General features: G+C 27.1%; 1 protein-coding gene across 1 annotated transcript in view; it reads left to right on the top strand.

Moving 5' to 3' along the window:
• LOC113383345 overlaps positions 1-14,655 on the top strand; it is a gene marked incomplete in the record, with an annotated part of 146,681 nt that extends 132,026 nt beyond the window's left edge. The window contains 4 exon segments of the mRNA XM_026621613.1: positions 5,609-5,873; positions 6,561-6,616; positions 7,800-7,896; positions 13,479-14,655. Of these exon segments, the coding sequence (XP_026477398.1) occupies positions 5,609-5,873; positions 6,561-6,616; positions 7,800-7,896; positions 13,479-13,527 (467 nt within the window).
• Positions 14,656-20,241: the final 5,586 nt, after the last annotated feature.

The raw sequence follows: 20,241 nt of genomic DNA, 5'->3' as shown, positions 1-20,241 counted from the left end.
TCAATAAAAAGGAGATACCTCATATCTCAAATCTTTACAGACATAAAGGCCAGCATATTGTCTTAAAAAAATGTATATTTTGATTGTCAATAAATATATGCAAAAAAGTACAGAAAATATGAAAAATTATAAAAGTGTTAAAATACATCTTAATTCAGTACATCAATTGTCGATTTATGTAGATATTTTCTTCTCGATCTATCCACTGAATATTTTTGGCATACTTGGCGTAGCATGATGTTTCAGGCACAATAGCAAAGCAAACCCACCATTCCTAATTTTTGTGCAATCTTTTGAAAATATTCTAATTTATAAATTTATAAATGATTTTTTTGGAAAATGCAATTGCAATGTATTATGAACTATATTGAAAAATAAATATAGAAGCTATTTAATAGTATTAAAAAGTACTATTGTAAAATGTTAAAGATTTGTCCCTGGTGGGTTGAGCCTGAACACTATGTTTACCCTTGAAAGTATATTTGTTTTATATATATATATATATATATATATAATATAATATTTAAATTTATAACTATGTCATGATGTTTTTTATACATTTTATTTTGAATACGTTTTTAGATAGGGAATGGTTTGTGAATGGTTTTTATACAAAAATAAATAAATACATCACGCTAAATATAATTCGTAATTAACTCTTTTGCTACAAGAGTCACTTATAGACGGCATCCGCTTGACGACCTGTGTGTACGGATGTCGACTATAGAAGACATTTAGTGTGTCACCCTTTGTTTCAAGATTTATCACTCTGAAAAATACTGTCTTGAGATAAATTCTTGAGCAATTTATTTTTTATTTAAATTTTTAATTCCTTAAAAGTGTAATATTCAATTTTAATTACATTTTTTTGATGTTAACTGAAAAACCTTAATATATGTTGTGTCTGATCTATTCAAAAGCGCTACTTGGCCGATTGCTGTTTTGTACAGCAGTGTCACTACTGCGTAAATCACTTTCGTAGCAAAAGAGTTAATATTTTGATAGTGATAAATTTAATTTTATATTTTCATTCACACAAATTATATTTTTATTCAGGTGTGATGTATTTATTTTTTGTGTTTTCTTGAAGTTTTGAATCTGCAGCTACTGGCTTGTGTTTTTTGGCTAACAAATTGTTTGAGCTTTTAAGGGCAAAATTTTTATGCAATTTTTTCTTTGATGATTTTTGGAACTGCTGCCTGTTGCCTTGGTGCAATATATTCATTCTCAGAAATATATTAGCATTAGTATCAAATGCTTTAAAATATTTGATTAAGTTTAATATTATTAAGAATTAATTGAGAAATTTATTAGAGCATTGTAAGATTGTGCATTCATAATTTTGATTTTTTCTGTATTTTTTATACAAACGTATTTTTTGAAAAGAAATTGATATTAAAATTGGCTGCAATGCGAAAACCTAGATTAAGAATTTGAATTTCTTAGGGAAGACATCAATTATATTTTTGAAATTGACAATATAGGTGGCAACATTTTTGAGTAAATATATAAAATTATCATTAATAACTGGGGGAAAATTATGCAGAAAAAAGTTTGAGATTAAACTGGTACTCCATGAAAGTACGATTGAAATCTCTCCTAAAATTTTTCTACAGAAAACTTTACTGAATTTTTGCTAAGATTATTTGAAAAGTGTATACTTGATCATTAGTTGTCATACCATTTCATTATAAATAAATTCTTGAGGTTTCAGGAAACTGTAATATATAGTTCAATACTCATATTAGTTAGAAAGTCAATATCTAAACCGTAGATTTTTGTGATTCATTTACCTACTCCATCATCAGTAGTTAGATTGTCAACATTGCAATGACAACATGTTGTCATTGTCTTCAACCACAGGTTTAGTAGTAAGAGCTTTGGCCTTGAACCAAAGGGTTGCCAGATCCTGGACAACTTGATATCGAACAATATTGACATCAGTTAATAAAGCAATATCACAACTAGAAAAGACAATCAATTGAGTTGTCATTGACTGAGCTCTGCTATCCTCATACATTTTTCATGAATTGTTCGTGGCTTAGTAGTAAGAGCTTTGGCTTTGAACCAAAGAGTTCCGGGTTCAATTTTCGCCTCCGACAACTTGATATCATCAATATTGACAGAAGTTGATCAAATGAAAATAGTCTTTCAAAGCATTGCTGCAATATCACAACTAGAAAAGGCGACCAATTGAGTTGTCATTTCCTCAGCTATTATTATACATTTTACATGAATTTTTCGTGGTTTAGCAGTAAGAGCTTTCATCTTGCAACCAAAGGGTTCAATTCCCACCCTTGACAATTTGTATTTCAAATCATTCTTGCAATATCACAACTAGAAAAGATGACCAATGGAGTTGTCATTGACTTGGGCTGATCTATCCTTATACATTTTACATGAATTATTCGTGGCTTAAAAGTAAAAGCTTTGGCTTTGCAACCAAAGAGTTTAATTCCCGCCGCGGACGACTTGATATCATCAATTTTGACATCAGTTAAGTGAAAATAGTCTTCCAAAGCATTGCTCCAATATCACAACAAGAAGAGCCGACCAATTGAGTTGTCATTGACTTAGGTCCGGCTATCCTCATACATTTTACATAAATTATTCGTAGCTTAGTAGTAAGAGCTTTGGCCTTGCAAACAAATGGTTCAACTCCCATCAACTTTAGGGAAGAATAAGGGACTAATCAGATAAATTATACGTAAACTTTTGATTATATATATATATTTATATAATTTTATTTTTTATCGTATTTTTGTTTACTTCAATGCTTTTTTGAGGTTATTTTTCTATATACTTTATGAATGCAATATAATTATTTTTTATAGCCAAATTAAGCATTTCAAATATGAATTTGCTTTGGGAAATAGGAATTTATATTTTCATGGAGAGCAATAGTCCTAGTTTAAAATTCTGCTTCTTACTTCTTAATAATAATAATACAAAATTAAGTAAATTTAAATATATTTATTCCATATTTTCAAAATTATTTAGGATTTATAGTTTTACACAAGCTAGTGGTTGAGCTATGCATGGGGAAGAAAACGCAGTGCACATTTATTTTATAAATTGGATTTCGAAATTTTGTTATGAAATTTTGAGCTGCAATATGAAATTTGAAAGTCAAAGGCATAATTTGAAATCATATATCTGCATGCACATATTGGTTTCCATAAAATTCATGCTCTATATTTGCGTTCTACAATTTTGTAATCATTTCTTCTATCATAATTGGTCATTTATTTTAGTCTTGGGTTGTCATTTTCAATTTTTTTACCGCAAGTTCATACAGCACTTTCGCCTCTGGATTAAGCTTTTTTTAAATATATTTATTACAATGAGTTTTTTTTTACTATAAGCAATATTACTCTTGTATACCTACTTATAGTTTGAATTTGCATTTTTGATTGATTTTTAGCTTCTGGCTAATATCCTCATTTGAGATTTATTTGTCTTAACAGTTTGCTTGAACTTTATCATATTATATCATAAGCATGCTTTTTTCATCTCCATATTTTTTATGTGTCATATATAACATTATTTTTTGTGTTCATAATTTAGTAATTGTCTCATAAAATTTTTACTAATTGTTTTCCACAATTGATCATCTTAACCAAGTCCCAATTGTAAGATGAGAAAAATTTATTATAGATGCATAAAAAATTATGTTAATTTGATTTATTAGTATTGTGAGGTAAAATGAAATAATGATGATCTATCTTTGCCAGTAAAAAAACGGTTAAATTAATACCAACAAAATCCAAATCTTCAATTAACTTGTATCTAACGTTCATCAAGAAAAATCTCAGATACAAACAATATCTGTATATGTACCCCTAAAATATTTTAAACTTTTATCATTTATTATTCTAAATTTCTCTTCATGAATGATATAAAAATAATCGATTTAAGGTAAATGTTTTACATAAGTATACGTATTACTTAGATATGTAAACATTTTTAAATTGAATATTAAAATCAGATTTTAAAATCTGACTTGCAGAATTAATTTATTTGGTTATATACGTGGTTGGAAGTTTTTTTTAAAATCACAAAACAATAGTGAAACTTACAGAATTGTACTTACAGAAACTGAAAATGTTGTTAGGTATTTAAAAAAAAATAAATAAAATTCATAAGTCAATAACTTCTGAACTTTTTGTACCTGTCTCTCCGTTTTTGAAAAAATGTTTTGCTTTTTTATTATTTCTAACGATCTAATTTTATAAATATTTAATTCATAATTTATTTACTAGCTACAAAAAAAAACATTACAATGTTTTTTACAAAGGTACATTGCACCTACTTATTTATTTACCTACAATTTATTGGAAAGCAACTAGACTTTTTTGGTTTATATTCAAAAATGGAATTTTGGAAACAGCAATGGTAACTTCTTGCTAAAGTAAAATTCTTGGTAATTTTTCATTTGATTCATGATTATGATTTGTTTTATATGTTTTTTTCACCTTTTGATAAAGTTATTTAAGATGATAGAGGTACTTAAGATATATGAAAGAATAGTAGCTATGTAAGATACATAAAAAATCGTTATTTTGTAGATTTGTCCTAATTACCATAAATAATTTCCATTTTTCATCAATACAATAACGCGAAGGGTTTTTTGGCGAAGGTAGACATTAGGGTGTTCATTAATATGGACATTTTTGAATTTCCTTGCTCCCAGGGGCTCAAATGCTTCCCAAATTGATAAAAAAAATACTTTATAAGTTTTAGCTCTTAATATTGTCTCTTATTATTAGATAGTGCGCAATTCAATCACAGTTTTGTATGGAAATATAATGAGAAAAATTTCAAAAATTTTAAAAATGTTTTTTAGATATAACTTAGCGAACAAATGAATGAGTTTTATTCAAAACAAATGATAAAAAACCTGTTTTGCAGAGCATCGAGTTTTCAATAAAAGATGACACGAATTGTCATATTTAATTCATTTGTTGCTAAGTTATACCTAAAAAAAATTTTTTTTATTTTTCCAAAATTTTTCCATGCTATTTCCATACGAAGTTTGATTGAATTGCGCTCTATCTAAAAGACAATATTTAGAGCTAAAACTTTCAGAGAAATGTTTTTTATCAATTTGGAAGTATTTGAGCCCCTGGGAGCAAGGAAACTCGAAAATGTCCATATTAAGGACCACCCTAGTAGACATATGTTTCCTTTACTCATAACTACTTCAATGCATTATTTCATTTAATTTTATAAATTTTCGACGCTAATAAATTATATTCACCTATTCTTAACATTAGTATTATTTACACCTACAAATATAAATTATAGTCATAATTAACAATAATATGTACCAAGCAATATGTTTCGTCTATAACTAATTTGAGAATTCCAATTTGAGCATGAAAATTCATAATATTGAAAACTTGAATTATTAACAGCATTATATTGAATCATACTTCTATTATCTAAGTGATTTTGTAATTTTGCATTTCTTTTTAAATTTGACTAATTTCGAAATAAGTCAAAAGGTTATTGCAAACTCGAACCTTTTAAATTTGTTTTGTGTGCTGCGTTTTCCTGTTTGGGTAATTTTATCCAAAAAGTGTGTTTGGATTATTCTGATATTTAGGAACCCATCTCGGGTTGGGTCGCTTGTCAGTGCCCCAAGATTCATCAAGAAGGTCTTCAATCTCAGAAGGTTCAGCCATTTCTGGAACCTCCGTCAGGACATACGTAAACGAGGCTTCCACTTTGGTTCTGGAGACTTTGGAGAATGGAGTTAGAAGACACTTCTTGGTTCCAGTAGCCGTTGCCCAGAGACCCAGATGGAGGCGCAAAGGAACCAAGTTGCATATTTATAATGATCATACATTTGTAGCCAAACATTTGAGTGGGTAAGTAGAACTATAATCATAAACGTAATATGAAATTTTGAGTAATAATAGTTATTAAAATTAGACCATATTTTACAAACTCGTTCTATTTTTTTTTTGAAAGTACCTATTAGCATTTCGACACACAATAGTAATATAGATGAAAGTTGGAACATCAAAAGAAATAAAATACATATTTAACCAATCTATAACATATTTCTTTGGTTTTATTCATTATGTAGACATGAAGATTTTTTAAATCTATGATGCCAATTGTGTTCATGTTTGAAAAAGTTGGTATATTTTTTAGGGCCATTTTTAATCAGTTTATTTAATCTTGGATTTTTTTTTCTGTGAAAATAATTATATAACTACATGAAATATGAAAGCTTTTTTTAAAATATGGTAATTAAATTAAACACTATCAACTATAATTACAAAAAAATTATATATTTAAAGTTAACATGTAATTTGTTTTGTTTCATGTATTTGTAAATTAAATATTTGTGAAATATACGAAAAGTGTTTAAATTGTCGAAAATAAATGGAAAACGTTGATGGCCTTTTCTGACCAAAATTAAAAAGCCAAGGAAAATATTATTTTGAAACCATTAAGTAATATTGATATTTCTAATTATAACTGTTTTCTATAATTTTTCTTTAATATACAATTAAGTGTTTATATAATTTATCTAAACTTTGTTTCAGTGGTCAACTGTGCACCATTTGCCAAAGGTCCATACCGAGAAGACCAGGAAAACAAGGTTAGAACACAACTTTTTATTATTAATATAATAATTTATAATAAATATATTTGTTCAAAATGATTAAAGCATACTTATATATATATATATATATATATATATATATATATATTCCAATTATTCGTTTATTTTTCAAATTTTAATACAAAATGTTGCATTATCTTATAAGATATAATGTTTATTGGTAGTGAAACTGTGAAAATATATATCTATTTGCTGTGCAATCAGGTGTATTTTACATATAAAGAAGCAAGGAAAAATGTTATGATAACACCATCTTCAAAGATGCTAATTGATTTATAAAAACTCTATTATTTATCGTTGTTGTTTTTCATTTTATGTTGTCATTGGCTTTTCATTAATTTTAAGAAAAATATAATTCGATATAGTTTTGATTTGTGTGTTTTTTTATATTTTAGCCACAAATGTGTTAAAAAATTTAAGCACTAAGAGGTGCAGTAACTTGTAAGATTTTCATGTATTGATCCCATTTGAAATACAAGGTCCTTAGTTGGTTTAATTATAACACAGGTCCACAAAATAAAAAAAGTTATCATATGTGCGTATTAAGTCTCTCCTTCGATTTACTCGGGTCGTTATGTTATATAATTTAACCTTTGTATCTGTGAACTGTATGAAACACTGATTTGTTGGTATAATTTATGTATTTGTTGCAAGTTCTTATAACACCAACGATTTGTCACTAAGTTCTGATTGAGAAGATATATTTATTGATTATTTATTGCATTTGTTCTTACGGGGAGATAAGTCCGATCGAAATTCGCTACCGCCTCTACAGGGTAGAAACCATCCGGTGTAAAAGCTCAATGCCATGAAGATTGTCGCATTCATGGCCAATGTAATAAAATAAAAATACGTCCGAATATTGTCTTTATTGGATGTGCGGCATTTACTTTCCAATGTAGTTTTTTTCCGCTGAACACGAATCTGAAGTCAAAATTAGGGGTCAAATGGCAAAAAATTGCAAAAAAATAAAAGATGACAAAATCTCTGATCTAATAATTCTTCTGTTATTCTTCTAGTAATTTTTTTTTGTCACAAACAACTCTTTTTATTTAGTGGACCTGTCTAATTACTAACAAAACATATATTATATTTTTTCTTAGTTTTTTATACTGTTGTTTGAAATATAAACTGAATTTGTTTTTATTCTCAATATCAGGTTACGAATGCCGTGATTGTAATCTGAGGTGCCACAAACAATGCCACGTGAAGGCACCACAACTGTGTCCAAACCCCACAGTTTTGTCGATCGAATTGTAAGTACATTTATTGTTTTTATATTCTTATTTATTGTTTTTATATACAGACATAGATGTGTTAAAATTGCACACTTTGATTTGCACAATATTTGCAATGTGAATAAAGCGATACCCTGTTCTGACTTGTTTAAAATTTATTGAAAGGCTGGAAAACACTGCTCTAAGCAGTACGATACGAAAAGGCTTAGAATTTTTTCTGACACTCATTATAATTTAACGACTTTGGAAGCTGTTTAACTTATTCCACATAATTTAGTCTTTGATTATTGAACTTTTGCAAGCAATTCAAAGTTATCAAACTGTAAGAAAACAAAATATCGGTAACCTTTCTTTATCAATAAAGTATATAGTAAAAGTACTTGATATAGCTTGATTCAGATGTTGATTTCTTAGGGCAAATGCATTTTCTTTATAGGAAAGTCTTGATTCGACAAATAACATTCTATTACTTAAACTTTGTAGGAAAATCTACTAGCGTAAAATCCTTTCATTTTTTAAATGTTAGTTATTATTATAACAATCATAATAATTATTACAATATTTGCATTGGTTTATCATAATTGCACTATTTTCTCCTTCCGTCCATTAACCTATTTATCAAGTTAGTTGATTTTAAAATATGTAAAAATTGCGTTCGAATAATTTAAACAAATACGATATCTTATGCCATTAATATTTTATTACCTACTCGTGAACTAGTTTAATGTTAATGTACATTTTACCATTACATAAATATTCATATGTTATATGAATAAGATATTAAGTTATGATACACTTACCTGTATGGTAAGTATATTCCTGATTGCCGTCATTCACGGCCAAAGATTGTCATAGTTAGAAATATGATCCCCTTACTATTCAATAAATTATACTTTCACATTTGAACACAATCTCATTGTTATGTATCTTTGAAGTAATATTTTTGTGTTTTCTGGAAAATACACAATGGCATTATTTTGACTCGTATACTTAAAAGGTCATAAAACTGCCTGTGAGACGAGAAAGCGACCGCTTCCTTCCCAAACGAGTTAATAGATGATTGATACTAATATAACAAATTTTCTTATACAAAATAAATATTTCATTTGTACTAGAAGTAAATAAATTCTTGAACAAGTCAGAAGAGGGTAAATCCATTTAGTTCATCAAATGTAAATTGTAGTTCACTGAAGCATTTAATAATTTTCCACAAATTTAAATCAAATATCTAATTTATTTTTTCTTTTTCCCGTAAACTGGTCTCTACTGCCCGTGTTGAGCGAATGAGATGGGTTGTGGAATCTTCAAATAAAAGAATTAATATAATATAAAATAAAGATTACCATAAAAATTTTATTTAAATTATTTATTAATATATAATATTTCGATCAAATCTAAAATTCGAATTCGTTCATAACCACAGCAAATATTCTCTAAAAATAATATTTATGAAATATTTTAAATAGATAAGTACATAATAATATTTTTATTGTTAAACGACTGTTAAAATTGTTGATTTTATTTATTTGGTTAATATTACGCTTAAACTATAAAACGTGCCTATAAAATTTTGTATAACATTTTAAAATATTATTGCGCAAAAATTAAGTATTTTCTATTCAATCGTCCAAGAATGATTATAACTTATAAAAAATTATTACGATAATATATATTAAGAAGTAGCAATGTGCTTAAAAAAATGATAATGCCAATTTTTAATAATAAAAATTATATTGCACTGAATTAATAATTAAACAAATTATGCATTAAAAGATTATATTTTTTATTTATAAATTGATTAAAAAATATTTATAAATCCGTTCAAACTAAAGTGTCTTCCTACTTCGGAACAAAACGCGAATTTTTCTAATGGTAAGAGAGCTGAGCACGGTTTTTGAATAAGCTTTTTTGTTTTTGTGTTTTGTTTTATATTATTTATGTTTTTTAGCCTTACAGCTGCAATTAGATAAAAGATGAGCTTATGTATAAGCGTTATGCATTTTGTTTGATATTGATTTTTATTTTGGTTTATTGTTCATAGCAAACTATACACATTACAATATTATAAGCAAACTATATTCATTTTTTAGTGCTAAATGTACCTGTATTTATACTAAATACCTGTATTTAGTGCTAAATGTATCTGTTAATTACTGAGTATTAGAAGGAGTGCAAAAATAACCAGAAAAAAACAATATTATGGCAAGGCCATGTCACGCTCCAACTTCCATACATTATGTTACTGAATCATACTGAATACTGTCAAAATGTCATGTATTTGCTATGCATTCAGGCGTTTTACACATAAACTGCAATGTCACTCATATGTTATGAAGCTGGGTCAGAAAGAACCTGTTATCTAAGATTGTTTTTTTGACATTTGTGCGGTTTCTAGGTTATGTTTTCTATCTGACAACCCTCGAAAATTGCCTGACTGCATAGCAACATATGGCTTTTGTCAACATTTGTCTGTTAATTGGCAGAATCCATTAGTTAGAGAAATAACATCGATTTTTTTTTTGATTTTGAATGTAAACAAGATGATGAATATTTTGCCTATGGCAAGTGCTATTTTTCAAAGAATCGTTTCGATGAAAATTTAATTCGATTATCTAAGATCGTATATCCTAAATACCATTCGATGATCTACAATGTACTTTTTGAGGGTCAACTTAAATTGTTTATGATAGACTAGGGCGGGGTACAAAGGTCCACTTTGACTTTGAGCAATTATTGTGAAAACCAAACCAATAATATTAGAACAAACAACACATATCAAACAAACATGATTATTTTATTGATTATTTTCAAAACTCCCAGCTAATTCACCATTGTAGAAATGTGTTTTTTTGCTGTTTTTCTAAAATTTGTCTTCTGGCCATGGGGCAAATAGGTCCAATATCCTATTTGCAATTTTAAAGAGATTTTTACAAAATATTAGCTAATTATTCATGCAATGTGAAATATAAATTTCATAAGTACAATTTTTACAGAGATTACTCTGTATATAACCTTGATCTGGTATTTTGTCACAAATATTTATCAGCTGAGTTGGAATAACTATTATTTGATTTATCTCTTGTAATACTGCATTCTTAAACTTAATTTATTTTTTATTCAAAATGTTATTGTTAACACCTCAAGGTATTGTTAACACGCCAAGGTAAAGGTTCAGTTGGTTCTTTAGGCCCCTCTCTACCCTACTGACAGTTACGGTATTAAATTCAAATTCGTAAAAGTTTTTTTTTAACAAAACTAAATAATAAATATATTTATTAATCAAATTCGTCCATTCAACAACTTTGATATCATATTGCAAAAGAAAACTTTTCAAACTAATTGTTTTGTAACTGAGTAGAGCAGCTCCTAATTATTATTATTACATTGTCCGGAACAAAACAAAGTACTCATATGTAACATTGACTAATTGTTTTCGTAATATTACCCAGGTGTATGTCTTAAATTTAAAATAACATCACAATATTCTGGTTAGACGCAATTAACGTGTGTCATTAGCACCTTTTTATTACGCAGAGGTCATGGTCACAATTTAAGGAGCACCTTCTTAGTTAATAATAATACTTCACTAAAGTGTAGGAAAACAGTTTTTCAGAAAACTAAGATAATAAGATCTACTTTTAAAAAAATCTAAAAATCCAATTTTTTTCGACTTGCGTATAGAAATTATTCTTGATTCTTATTTTTTTTTTGAAAGATTAGAGAATTGTTACTTTTAGATATTGAAATTAAATGCTATTCTCCTAAAAAATGCCGAAGAAATTTATGTCTAGACTCTTACTATAGATTAAATTCAATTCAATAGTTGAAATTCGTATTGAATGAACAAATCCATGTAGCTTAATATGATAATTTTCATAGCTACTTGTATAATTGTGAAAATACCAATCATTTCTCTTAAGGAAATAGTTGAATAAAATTAGAATATTTTTAAAGAATGGCTTAATATTTTATTACGAAAAAACGATGACCAATTTAAGTTAAAAAAATTTGCATGATAAAGTTTCATAGGAAACCTATTTGAAATTAAACTATTATTAAGTATATCACATTAGCTGTATTTTTTATCAATTTGTAATCTTTTTTTACCAAAGAATCACCTGGTTATAGGCATGTGCACAATTATTCCTTTGAATGAAGACGATATTCTACAAATTAACATTTATATTTCATTATAAAGATGCACAAACCATATATTAATGAAATCTTAGAATGCAATTAATAACAATATAAAGGAACGAAAATAAACGTAAAAAATCTCAAAGATAGAGCAACAAAATAATTATTTGAAATTGAGTAAAGAAATATTTTCTCTGGTACGTTTAGCACTAAAAAAACATTTCACTTCATGTGTAGATTTTACTTTTTCAATCATTTCAAGATTGAAATGACTTCCAGAAATATTTTACTTGAAATATGTATATTTTACAAAACTGATCGATATATATATATATATATATATATATATATATATAGGGCGGTCAATTTAAATTTAAAGGTCACTTAGGCACATATGATTTTCGGATTCTAGGGATCAAAATAAGATACTTTGCTGAATAAACCATACCTCTAAAATGAACTCTAATGTCCGGTGCATTGACCCAAAGATAAGGGTTAAATTTAAAAAAAGAACCTCTTATTAAGGTTTCCAGGGGGTGAACCACAGGCTTGGGTGGATCCACCTTCCACTGGGCCAAAACGGAATATTTCAAATTTTAACCCTAATTTTTGGGACAATGCACGGTACATCAGAATTCATTTTAGATGTATGGTTTCTTTAGCAAAGTATCTTATTTTGATCTCTAGTATCCGAAAATCTAGTATCCTTTGACCTTTGAATAAATATAATAAAGAAATATTCTTACTATTTGAAAAAAAAAAACAAATTATTTTGGATTTATTGATTTTGCTACTTGCTCTTAAGTGGTTTTTGGTAAAATGTGCAAATTTTGGAAATCAAGCAATTTTCAAAGCATATGTGACTGCTGCTTTATTAACTATGCTTCAGCAATTTTTTTTACTAATTTTTAAATTTTGCTCAAATTTCTCAAGGTACAAGTAATTGAGAATAATCGACAGGCTATTATTATTTTTACCTAATGAACAATATTTGAAAATACTTTATATGATATTTAGTATAAAATATTCGTGACAAATCAGCATTATTATAAAAAGTATAGTAAGGATAGAAATATTTTGATGTTGCCAATTATTATTATTGTTTCATTAAAATAGAATTAATTCCTATTTCAACAGTATCTAACTGACAGTGTCTAAAATTAACTAAATTTTTAGAATGATGTTGATTTTTTATGAAAACATTTTTTTATATTAATAACGGGGAGAATGTGACTTTCAAAAACAAATTACGAAGACTATTGCAGAATAAAAATGTTTATTTTTACAAGCTTTTTGGTTTAATTGCGCATGTCTTTAAAAACATCAATTGCTTACGCCAATTAACCAACTTTCAAGATATAATTTTGAATGGGTAAAAAATTGAAATCGCGCATTTTTTATATTTATTTAAATTTTACTTAAACAAAATATCTAATTCATATATTATTTTTCACAATTTCTAGATCAAAGCTAAACTCGCCATTGGCTGACAGACACATCAGGAAATTATAGAAAATTTATTTCAAATTATGATCAACAGGTATTTCAAACTGTGGAAGTGTGATGGAATTTATTTTTAGTAAAAATGATTCAGGTAAAATGGTTGTGTAGAAAATGAAGATTTAAGTATAATTATTAACTTATTATTAATAGTTAATTAATGAACTAGACGAGATTTTTTAAGAAATCAGATGACTTACCTAAAACGAAAAAAATTTTAAAATCATTTTATCACACAAAAAGGTAAGAGCAAACAATGACTTTTATTTGAAGTCAAAAAAGGGAATTTAATTATAACAACGTTTTGTGTAAGTTGTTAAAAATTTTGCCTTGTAATGCATTAGTATTCTATTAAAATTAAAACCCTTCCAGCTTTTAGTACTTATAATTGAAACCATTATGTTCGATAATCGCCCACAAAAAGCTTCCATTACGCCCACATTTGTGTATATGTGATGAGAAACACGTTTTGACGTGTAAATCAGATGAGAAACGCGTTTTGACGTGTAAATCAGACGAGAAATACGTTTTGACGTCTAAATCAGATGAGAAACACGTTTTTTATTTGTAACAAACCATATAAAACAGTTCTGCCATGAATTTTTCAAATTTTCCATAATTTTGAAAACAAATATTGTCCGGTCCATCTAGAAACAAGATTTGAATATTGCTGGTTACGATACATTTCTATTAGGGTAATTTGCACTTATAAAAATAGTATATCATTGTATGGAAATTAAGGTACATAATTTATAAAAAGAACTTCTGGTATCTCTACTTTAGTTGCCAAGTGTGTAGTCCCAAAAAGCATGTTTCTTACGAGTTCCTTCGTTTTTTTTTGTTTCTATGACACGCTTCGTCTAGAATAGAGTCCTAGGATTATCTGTATCTAAATAAGATAGAATCCTAGGATTATCTATAAACTATTGCAAATCAATTGCAGAAATTGTGTTCATCAAAAATATTAATTTTACTTGGACAAATGCACTTTCATATTTCTGCATGACATCGGTCGTCAATGATGTAATATTCATAAATTTTTATTTAGCAATGTACAGAAACATCAACAAGTACATCACACTTTCACAGTCTATTTTTGTTTTCACGTATATATTTTAATTAGTTATTAGAAATCTTGAATTCAGGATACTTTTGTATATGTATAGGTTTTATTGATGTTTTATTTTTATAATTTTATATATATATATATATATATGTATGTATATATATATATATATATATATATATATTTGTTGGCCTACAGTAATATATTTTATTTAAATTAGAAAACTTTAATTTTGTTATATAACATGTGATCACAAATTTATGATGAATATGCTGTGTTTTTTTATAATTTTAAGGGTATAATTTAATTATTGTGAATTAAATCGATTGCTCAATTGATTAATTTCAGGTTAAATTTACTCACAATTTAGCTATTTTTAAATAACTATATTTTTAATTTAATAGTTATTTTACCAATTGAGCAATTCGATTTGCAAGACGATTTCATTTCATTAAAATGTAAAGAAATATTGACTCCTAATTAATTGTAAGAGACCGATTATGCTAAGTAGCTATAGATCTGGTAATGTTTATGTAAATATTTAACACATTTCGGAAACAAGTTATATCCATCATTCACTTATGGCAAAAGTATGGCCAGAAGTGTTTTGATGAGAATAATTTATTTGCGAAATTCAACAAACAATTTTATTTCGTCAAAACTTGGATGAATGCTGATTTAGACATGAAGATATATTTAAAAATTTTTAAAATAAAAATTCTAAAGAGTTATTATGGATTCGTAAATTAACACTTGCCAGGATATTTATTTGAATCAAGGAACTATTTATTATACTACCTTTTAGTAAGGAAAAGGTTTATTCTGTAGCATTTATATACGGAAATTAAATATTGTCGCTTTTTAGAGTTTTTGTACTCTGTATTAATATTTATTAATTTGCAAAAAGATTTGTTTTTAAAAACAACTGTTTAAATATGACTTTTAGTCATTACAATTATTTAGTTCTTTAGTATTATTAGATATTACAAAAAGATAATACTTACATAATATGAGGCCGGCCGGTGGTGGTTTCAATATTTTTGCTTTTTTAGAATTTGATCGGTAAAAACTTACTAACAAATTTAATAAATTTTTAATTAAAAATAATCAAAGTATATATTAACATATTCAAATACTTACTCAATTTACAAACTTCCAGGACGGTTGTGACAGGCATACAAAACCACATGGCTTATGAATATAATATAACAATATATAAAAGAACACAATTTTATTTAGCAAAGTTAACAAGAAATAAAATGCGATTCATTTACTTCCCTTCTCATAATTGATAGGTTAGCATCACGACTAGTGTTATTATAATAGTCTTCTTCAAAATCAGACATAATGCTATCTAAAAATTCAGAAACTTATCCGTCAGACTAATGCAACAACTATGTCAATGTACTAGAATCTATTCATTTACATTCGAAAAAAGTAATTATTCACACATTTACCATGGTGAAAAATTTAATCACCTGCTCATTTTATGTAGAACCAGAAATCGTATGTTCCTTGAAACTTGATCAATTTTACGCCACCCCTACTTTCAGAATATGAACTTCCACAAACCAAACAGAAAGTCATCGGATGATGATTTTGTTTGTGAAATCTTTCTATTCTTATATTGTTTCTCTCATGTACTTTTACTTTAACTTTAGAAATTAAATTAATAATAATGCATTTGCATCATTTTTCAATATTTATAATTAATATTATCCCATTACAATAAGTTTTGAGTATGCAATTGCAACTAACAAATCCCGTATAAGAAAACAAAAAAAAATATAATTATCATTTTTATTAAATTATAGCTAACTAAATTGGAATATTGAGTTGCTTTTCATGTAATATGATTAATAATTGGTTACATCTCGAGCAAGATTGTTTTAAAATTACGTAATATTTCGTGATTTTTTACAATAACATTATACATGTGGTTTTCCTCATTATATCTAGAAAAATTAATATGCATATAGCATTGTTGCCGGTTGTATTTATTCTTGGCAAATTATTATTGATTTAAATCAAACTAATTAAAATTACTATATGCTAAGGAATATTTTACTGTGTTTATTTATATATAATGCTACAGAATAGACTTTTTTATTAATAAGAGGAGAAAAATATTTTATTTTGTATAAAAAGCATTTGAAAACTGTGAGATGAGCGGTTATGTTACTAAGTTTGATATGTTTTTATGTTTTGAAAAATGTTGAAATCTTATAGAAAAAAAATACATTTTTGTTTTTGTTAATTAAGCTCTCTGGCACTTCTGGTTTACCCCACGATTTTCATTTGCCTTTTATAAAATTATTTAATTATATATTTTTCAATAATCAAAATATATTTCTTTTACCTTAATATAGAAAAATTCAGCTCTCTTTGGATTGATCTGTTGTGTTATTATTAATATATTAATTGTTAACTTATATTCAATCTAAAAACCTAATTGAGTAATATTGATGTATAATTTTTGGCTTTTCAAAACGAATTCTTATAGAGGGAGGGATAATTTATTTATTAAGTAAGAGTAGAATTAATATAAAAATTAATTTAGTGATGATATAACAATGTTATGATAAGAAACGCCTGATATATTACGACTTGATAATTGTATTCAGTGCCTGAAACATTTATTTATAAACTCTTTCGTTTTTTGTATATTGTTGTATGCACTACAACCTTGAATAAATTCTATTGCGTAACTGCCACAATATGTTTTTATGATGAATTGCATTAAAAATTGGCATTGAATATTTGTGACGATCCAGATTTAGGTAACTCATTAAATGAATATTTATTAATATATTTTAACAGCGATGTAAATTGTTTTTTCTTCGAGTTGAGTTTGCTGACGTCCATCCTAACCAAGTATATTTCTTGAGTGGACAAACCAGCGGTTAACTACTCTTCTAAAATGACTTTTAGTTCTGATTATAATTGAGATCTACAACCTCAAATAAATAAAAAATCAACCGGCCGAGGTTGGAATTTTACCATCATGACTGACTCTAACAATTTTTTATCCGTTCATTTGCTTCATTCTGATCTGGTTGTGGGTTCGGTCTCACCTCTGACAATTTTATATCAAGCAGGAGGTTTTCACTTGATCTACATGCATATATGATTTCAAGTGAAAACAGCCTTTTGGGGACATTTATGCAATATATTTTTACACCATCATTTATCTAATATATGTATTTGATTATATATATTCAGAATCAGAACAATGGTCAACCAGTAGGTTGTCTTCTAGAAACTTTGTGGCAAATTATTATTTCAATATTTAGCAACTCATTTAGAGAACATTTATTTATTTATTTTTTTTGTTATTTTTTTAACAGCAATGTAAATTATCTTTTTTATGATATGTGTTTGCTAACGTCCATTCTAACCAAGTATGTTTCTTAAGTGGACAACACAGCGGTCATCTACTCTTCTTTAAAACGATTTTAACTTTAGATTATATTTGAAATATATAACTTCAGATGGCAAAAAACTCAACTGGCCGAGGTTGGAATCTATTTAGAACTAGTTTCCAGGTTTTTAACCATCACACCACGACCAACTCAAACAATTTTTTATCAGTGAGATGTATTTGTTCATTTGATTCATCATGAGCCAGACCTGGGTTCAATCTCACCTTGGACAATCTGATATCGAGCAGCAGTTTTCACCTAATCTACATTTAAATATATAATTTCAAGTGAAAATAGCATTTTGGGGACATTGCTGCAATATATAATTACATCACTATTTACTAATATATTAGATTATATATAATCACTAACAGAAAGAAGATGGTCAACCACTGGGTTGTCTTCCAGAATATTATATTAAGGAATTTACATCACTACAGTTCATATAATTCAGGATTCAAATCTGATTGTTCTTCAAACAAAAAAAATGGATTTTAGATTCTGGTAACTTGTTAGTCTACTTTAAAGGGCTAATTTAGTTCAGTGAGTTAGTAATTTTTTATTCACAAGATCATCTATCTACATCAAATTAATCAGTTGTGGTAACACAAATTGGTTATGACTGACATGAACTGTGATGGATGTGTATACTCGTCAGGGAGTAAAGCCAAAACTTTGTGTATTGACGAGTAAACTCGCCAGTCGTCTAAATCAGTGAAAATTCACTATTTGAATCGCAACTTAAGAAAATATAAAAAGTTTGAGATGATTTCAATCGTTATGGTTGCATTGGTTGATAAACTTTACTAGATAGCCTAAGAATTCATTCATGTGCAACCAAAAAGTATGAATCTGCAGGAACTGCATTGGCAAGGAACTATCAGAAACAATACTCTGTTACGCTGAATATTACACCACAGAAAAAGTTTGAACTCTTTTTATATGTATAATACTACTGAATTTATAGCGTTTTTAGATTAATACGTGTATACCATATGCTTGTGTTGGACAAAGAAGTAAGTATTAGTAATTAAATTTTCAATTTTATATAATAAAATCATCTTTTTCATCCAATATTTTACTAGCGCAACTCAGCTTGTAGTTGACGATTATGATCGTCATGGCTCGATTCTGACGGAACAAAACTCTTTGCACTTTTAAATGAAGTCCACAGTTAACTGGTCAATTGTTTTGCCTAAAGAACAATGTCTTAGTCTACGTCCAGTGATCCAGTTCTTCATGGTGATGATTGTGCAAATACAGGACAATAAGGTAAAATGAATTTATTACTTATTAGTAAACTTAAAGTATGTCATAAGGAATTATATATTTAATTCTTCTGTCATGATCAAATTCTTTGCTAAGATGTTAATTATAATGATTAGATCAGCCTGTTCTTATACTTCTGACTATGCCTAATTTTCTTGTTTTTGATCAAAGATAACAATGATTTGCAAGAACTTTAAAACAATTTACACTGACGTTTTTTTAATTTAGCATCGGATTTTTAGATCAATGTGTATAAATATATGTAAAATCTAATATGCAATAGATTATAATATGTTTTTCGTGACCATGTACAATTAAAGTTAAAGCTATACTGATGATGCTATAAATCATTGTTTCGTGGCGTTTGCAACTTTAACATCATTTAATAAAAAAAACTGCAGAAAAGTGTAGTGTGTTCGGACTCAAAGCTAATTATATTATAATTATAATATAAAAATAATTTATTTTTTCATCATATACTTACATTTTAATTTACTATAAATAAAATAGTAACCAAGTTTAGTATTTGAGCAATTATATATTAGTGATAGATTTAAATAATTCAAATTTCAACATTATTATTTTTCAAAATACATTTTAGATAAAAAATATATTATAAGTTATTGATATCTTACAAATGTATTTGTAGATTTTGGCCATTTTTAATAACGATATTAAAGCTTTTGAATATTTTTTTAAGATTTAATCTATATAAGAATGTTCAAGAATGGAATATTTAGGATTTTTTTTAAGATTTTTGAATATCAACATTTCTGAGGTCTTCCAATTCTAAGGATTTTGACGATATATGGGTTTGAGGGTTTCAAAACAATGAGTTTTTGGATTTTGATAATTTTGATTTTTTTGTAATTTTGAAACATTTGTTAATTGATGAACACGTAGACGGTACTTAAACTTTGACAAGATATTTAGCAATTTGAAGATTTTAAAGTTATTTTTCGAAACTTA

The sequence above is a fragment of the Ctenocephalides felis genome, unplaced genomic scaffold (assembly GCF_003426905.1).
Source record: "Ctenocephalides felis isolate EL2017-DRISC unplaced genomic scaffold, ASM342690v1 CF-g0.4_SCAFFOLD_03570, whole genome shotgun sequence".
Taxonomy (NCBI): domain Eukaryota; kingdom Metazoa; phylum Arthropoda; class Insecta; order Siphonaptera; family Pulicidae; genus Ctenocephalides; species Ctenocephalides felis.
Note: the sequence above shows the minus strand (reverse complement) of the source record. Positions and strands in the feature narration are given on the sequence as shown.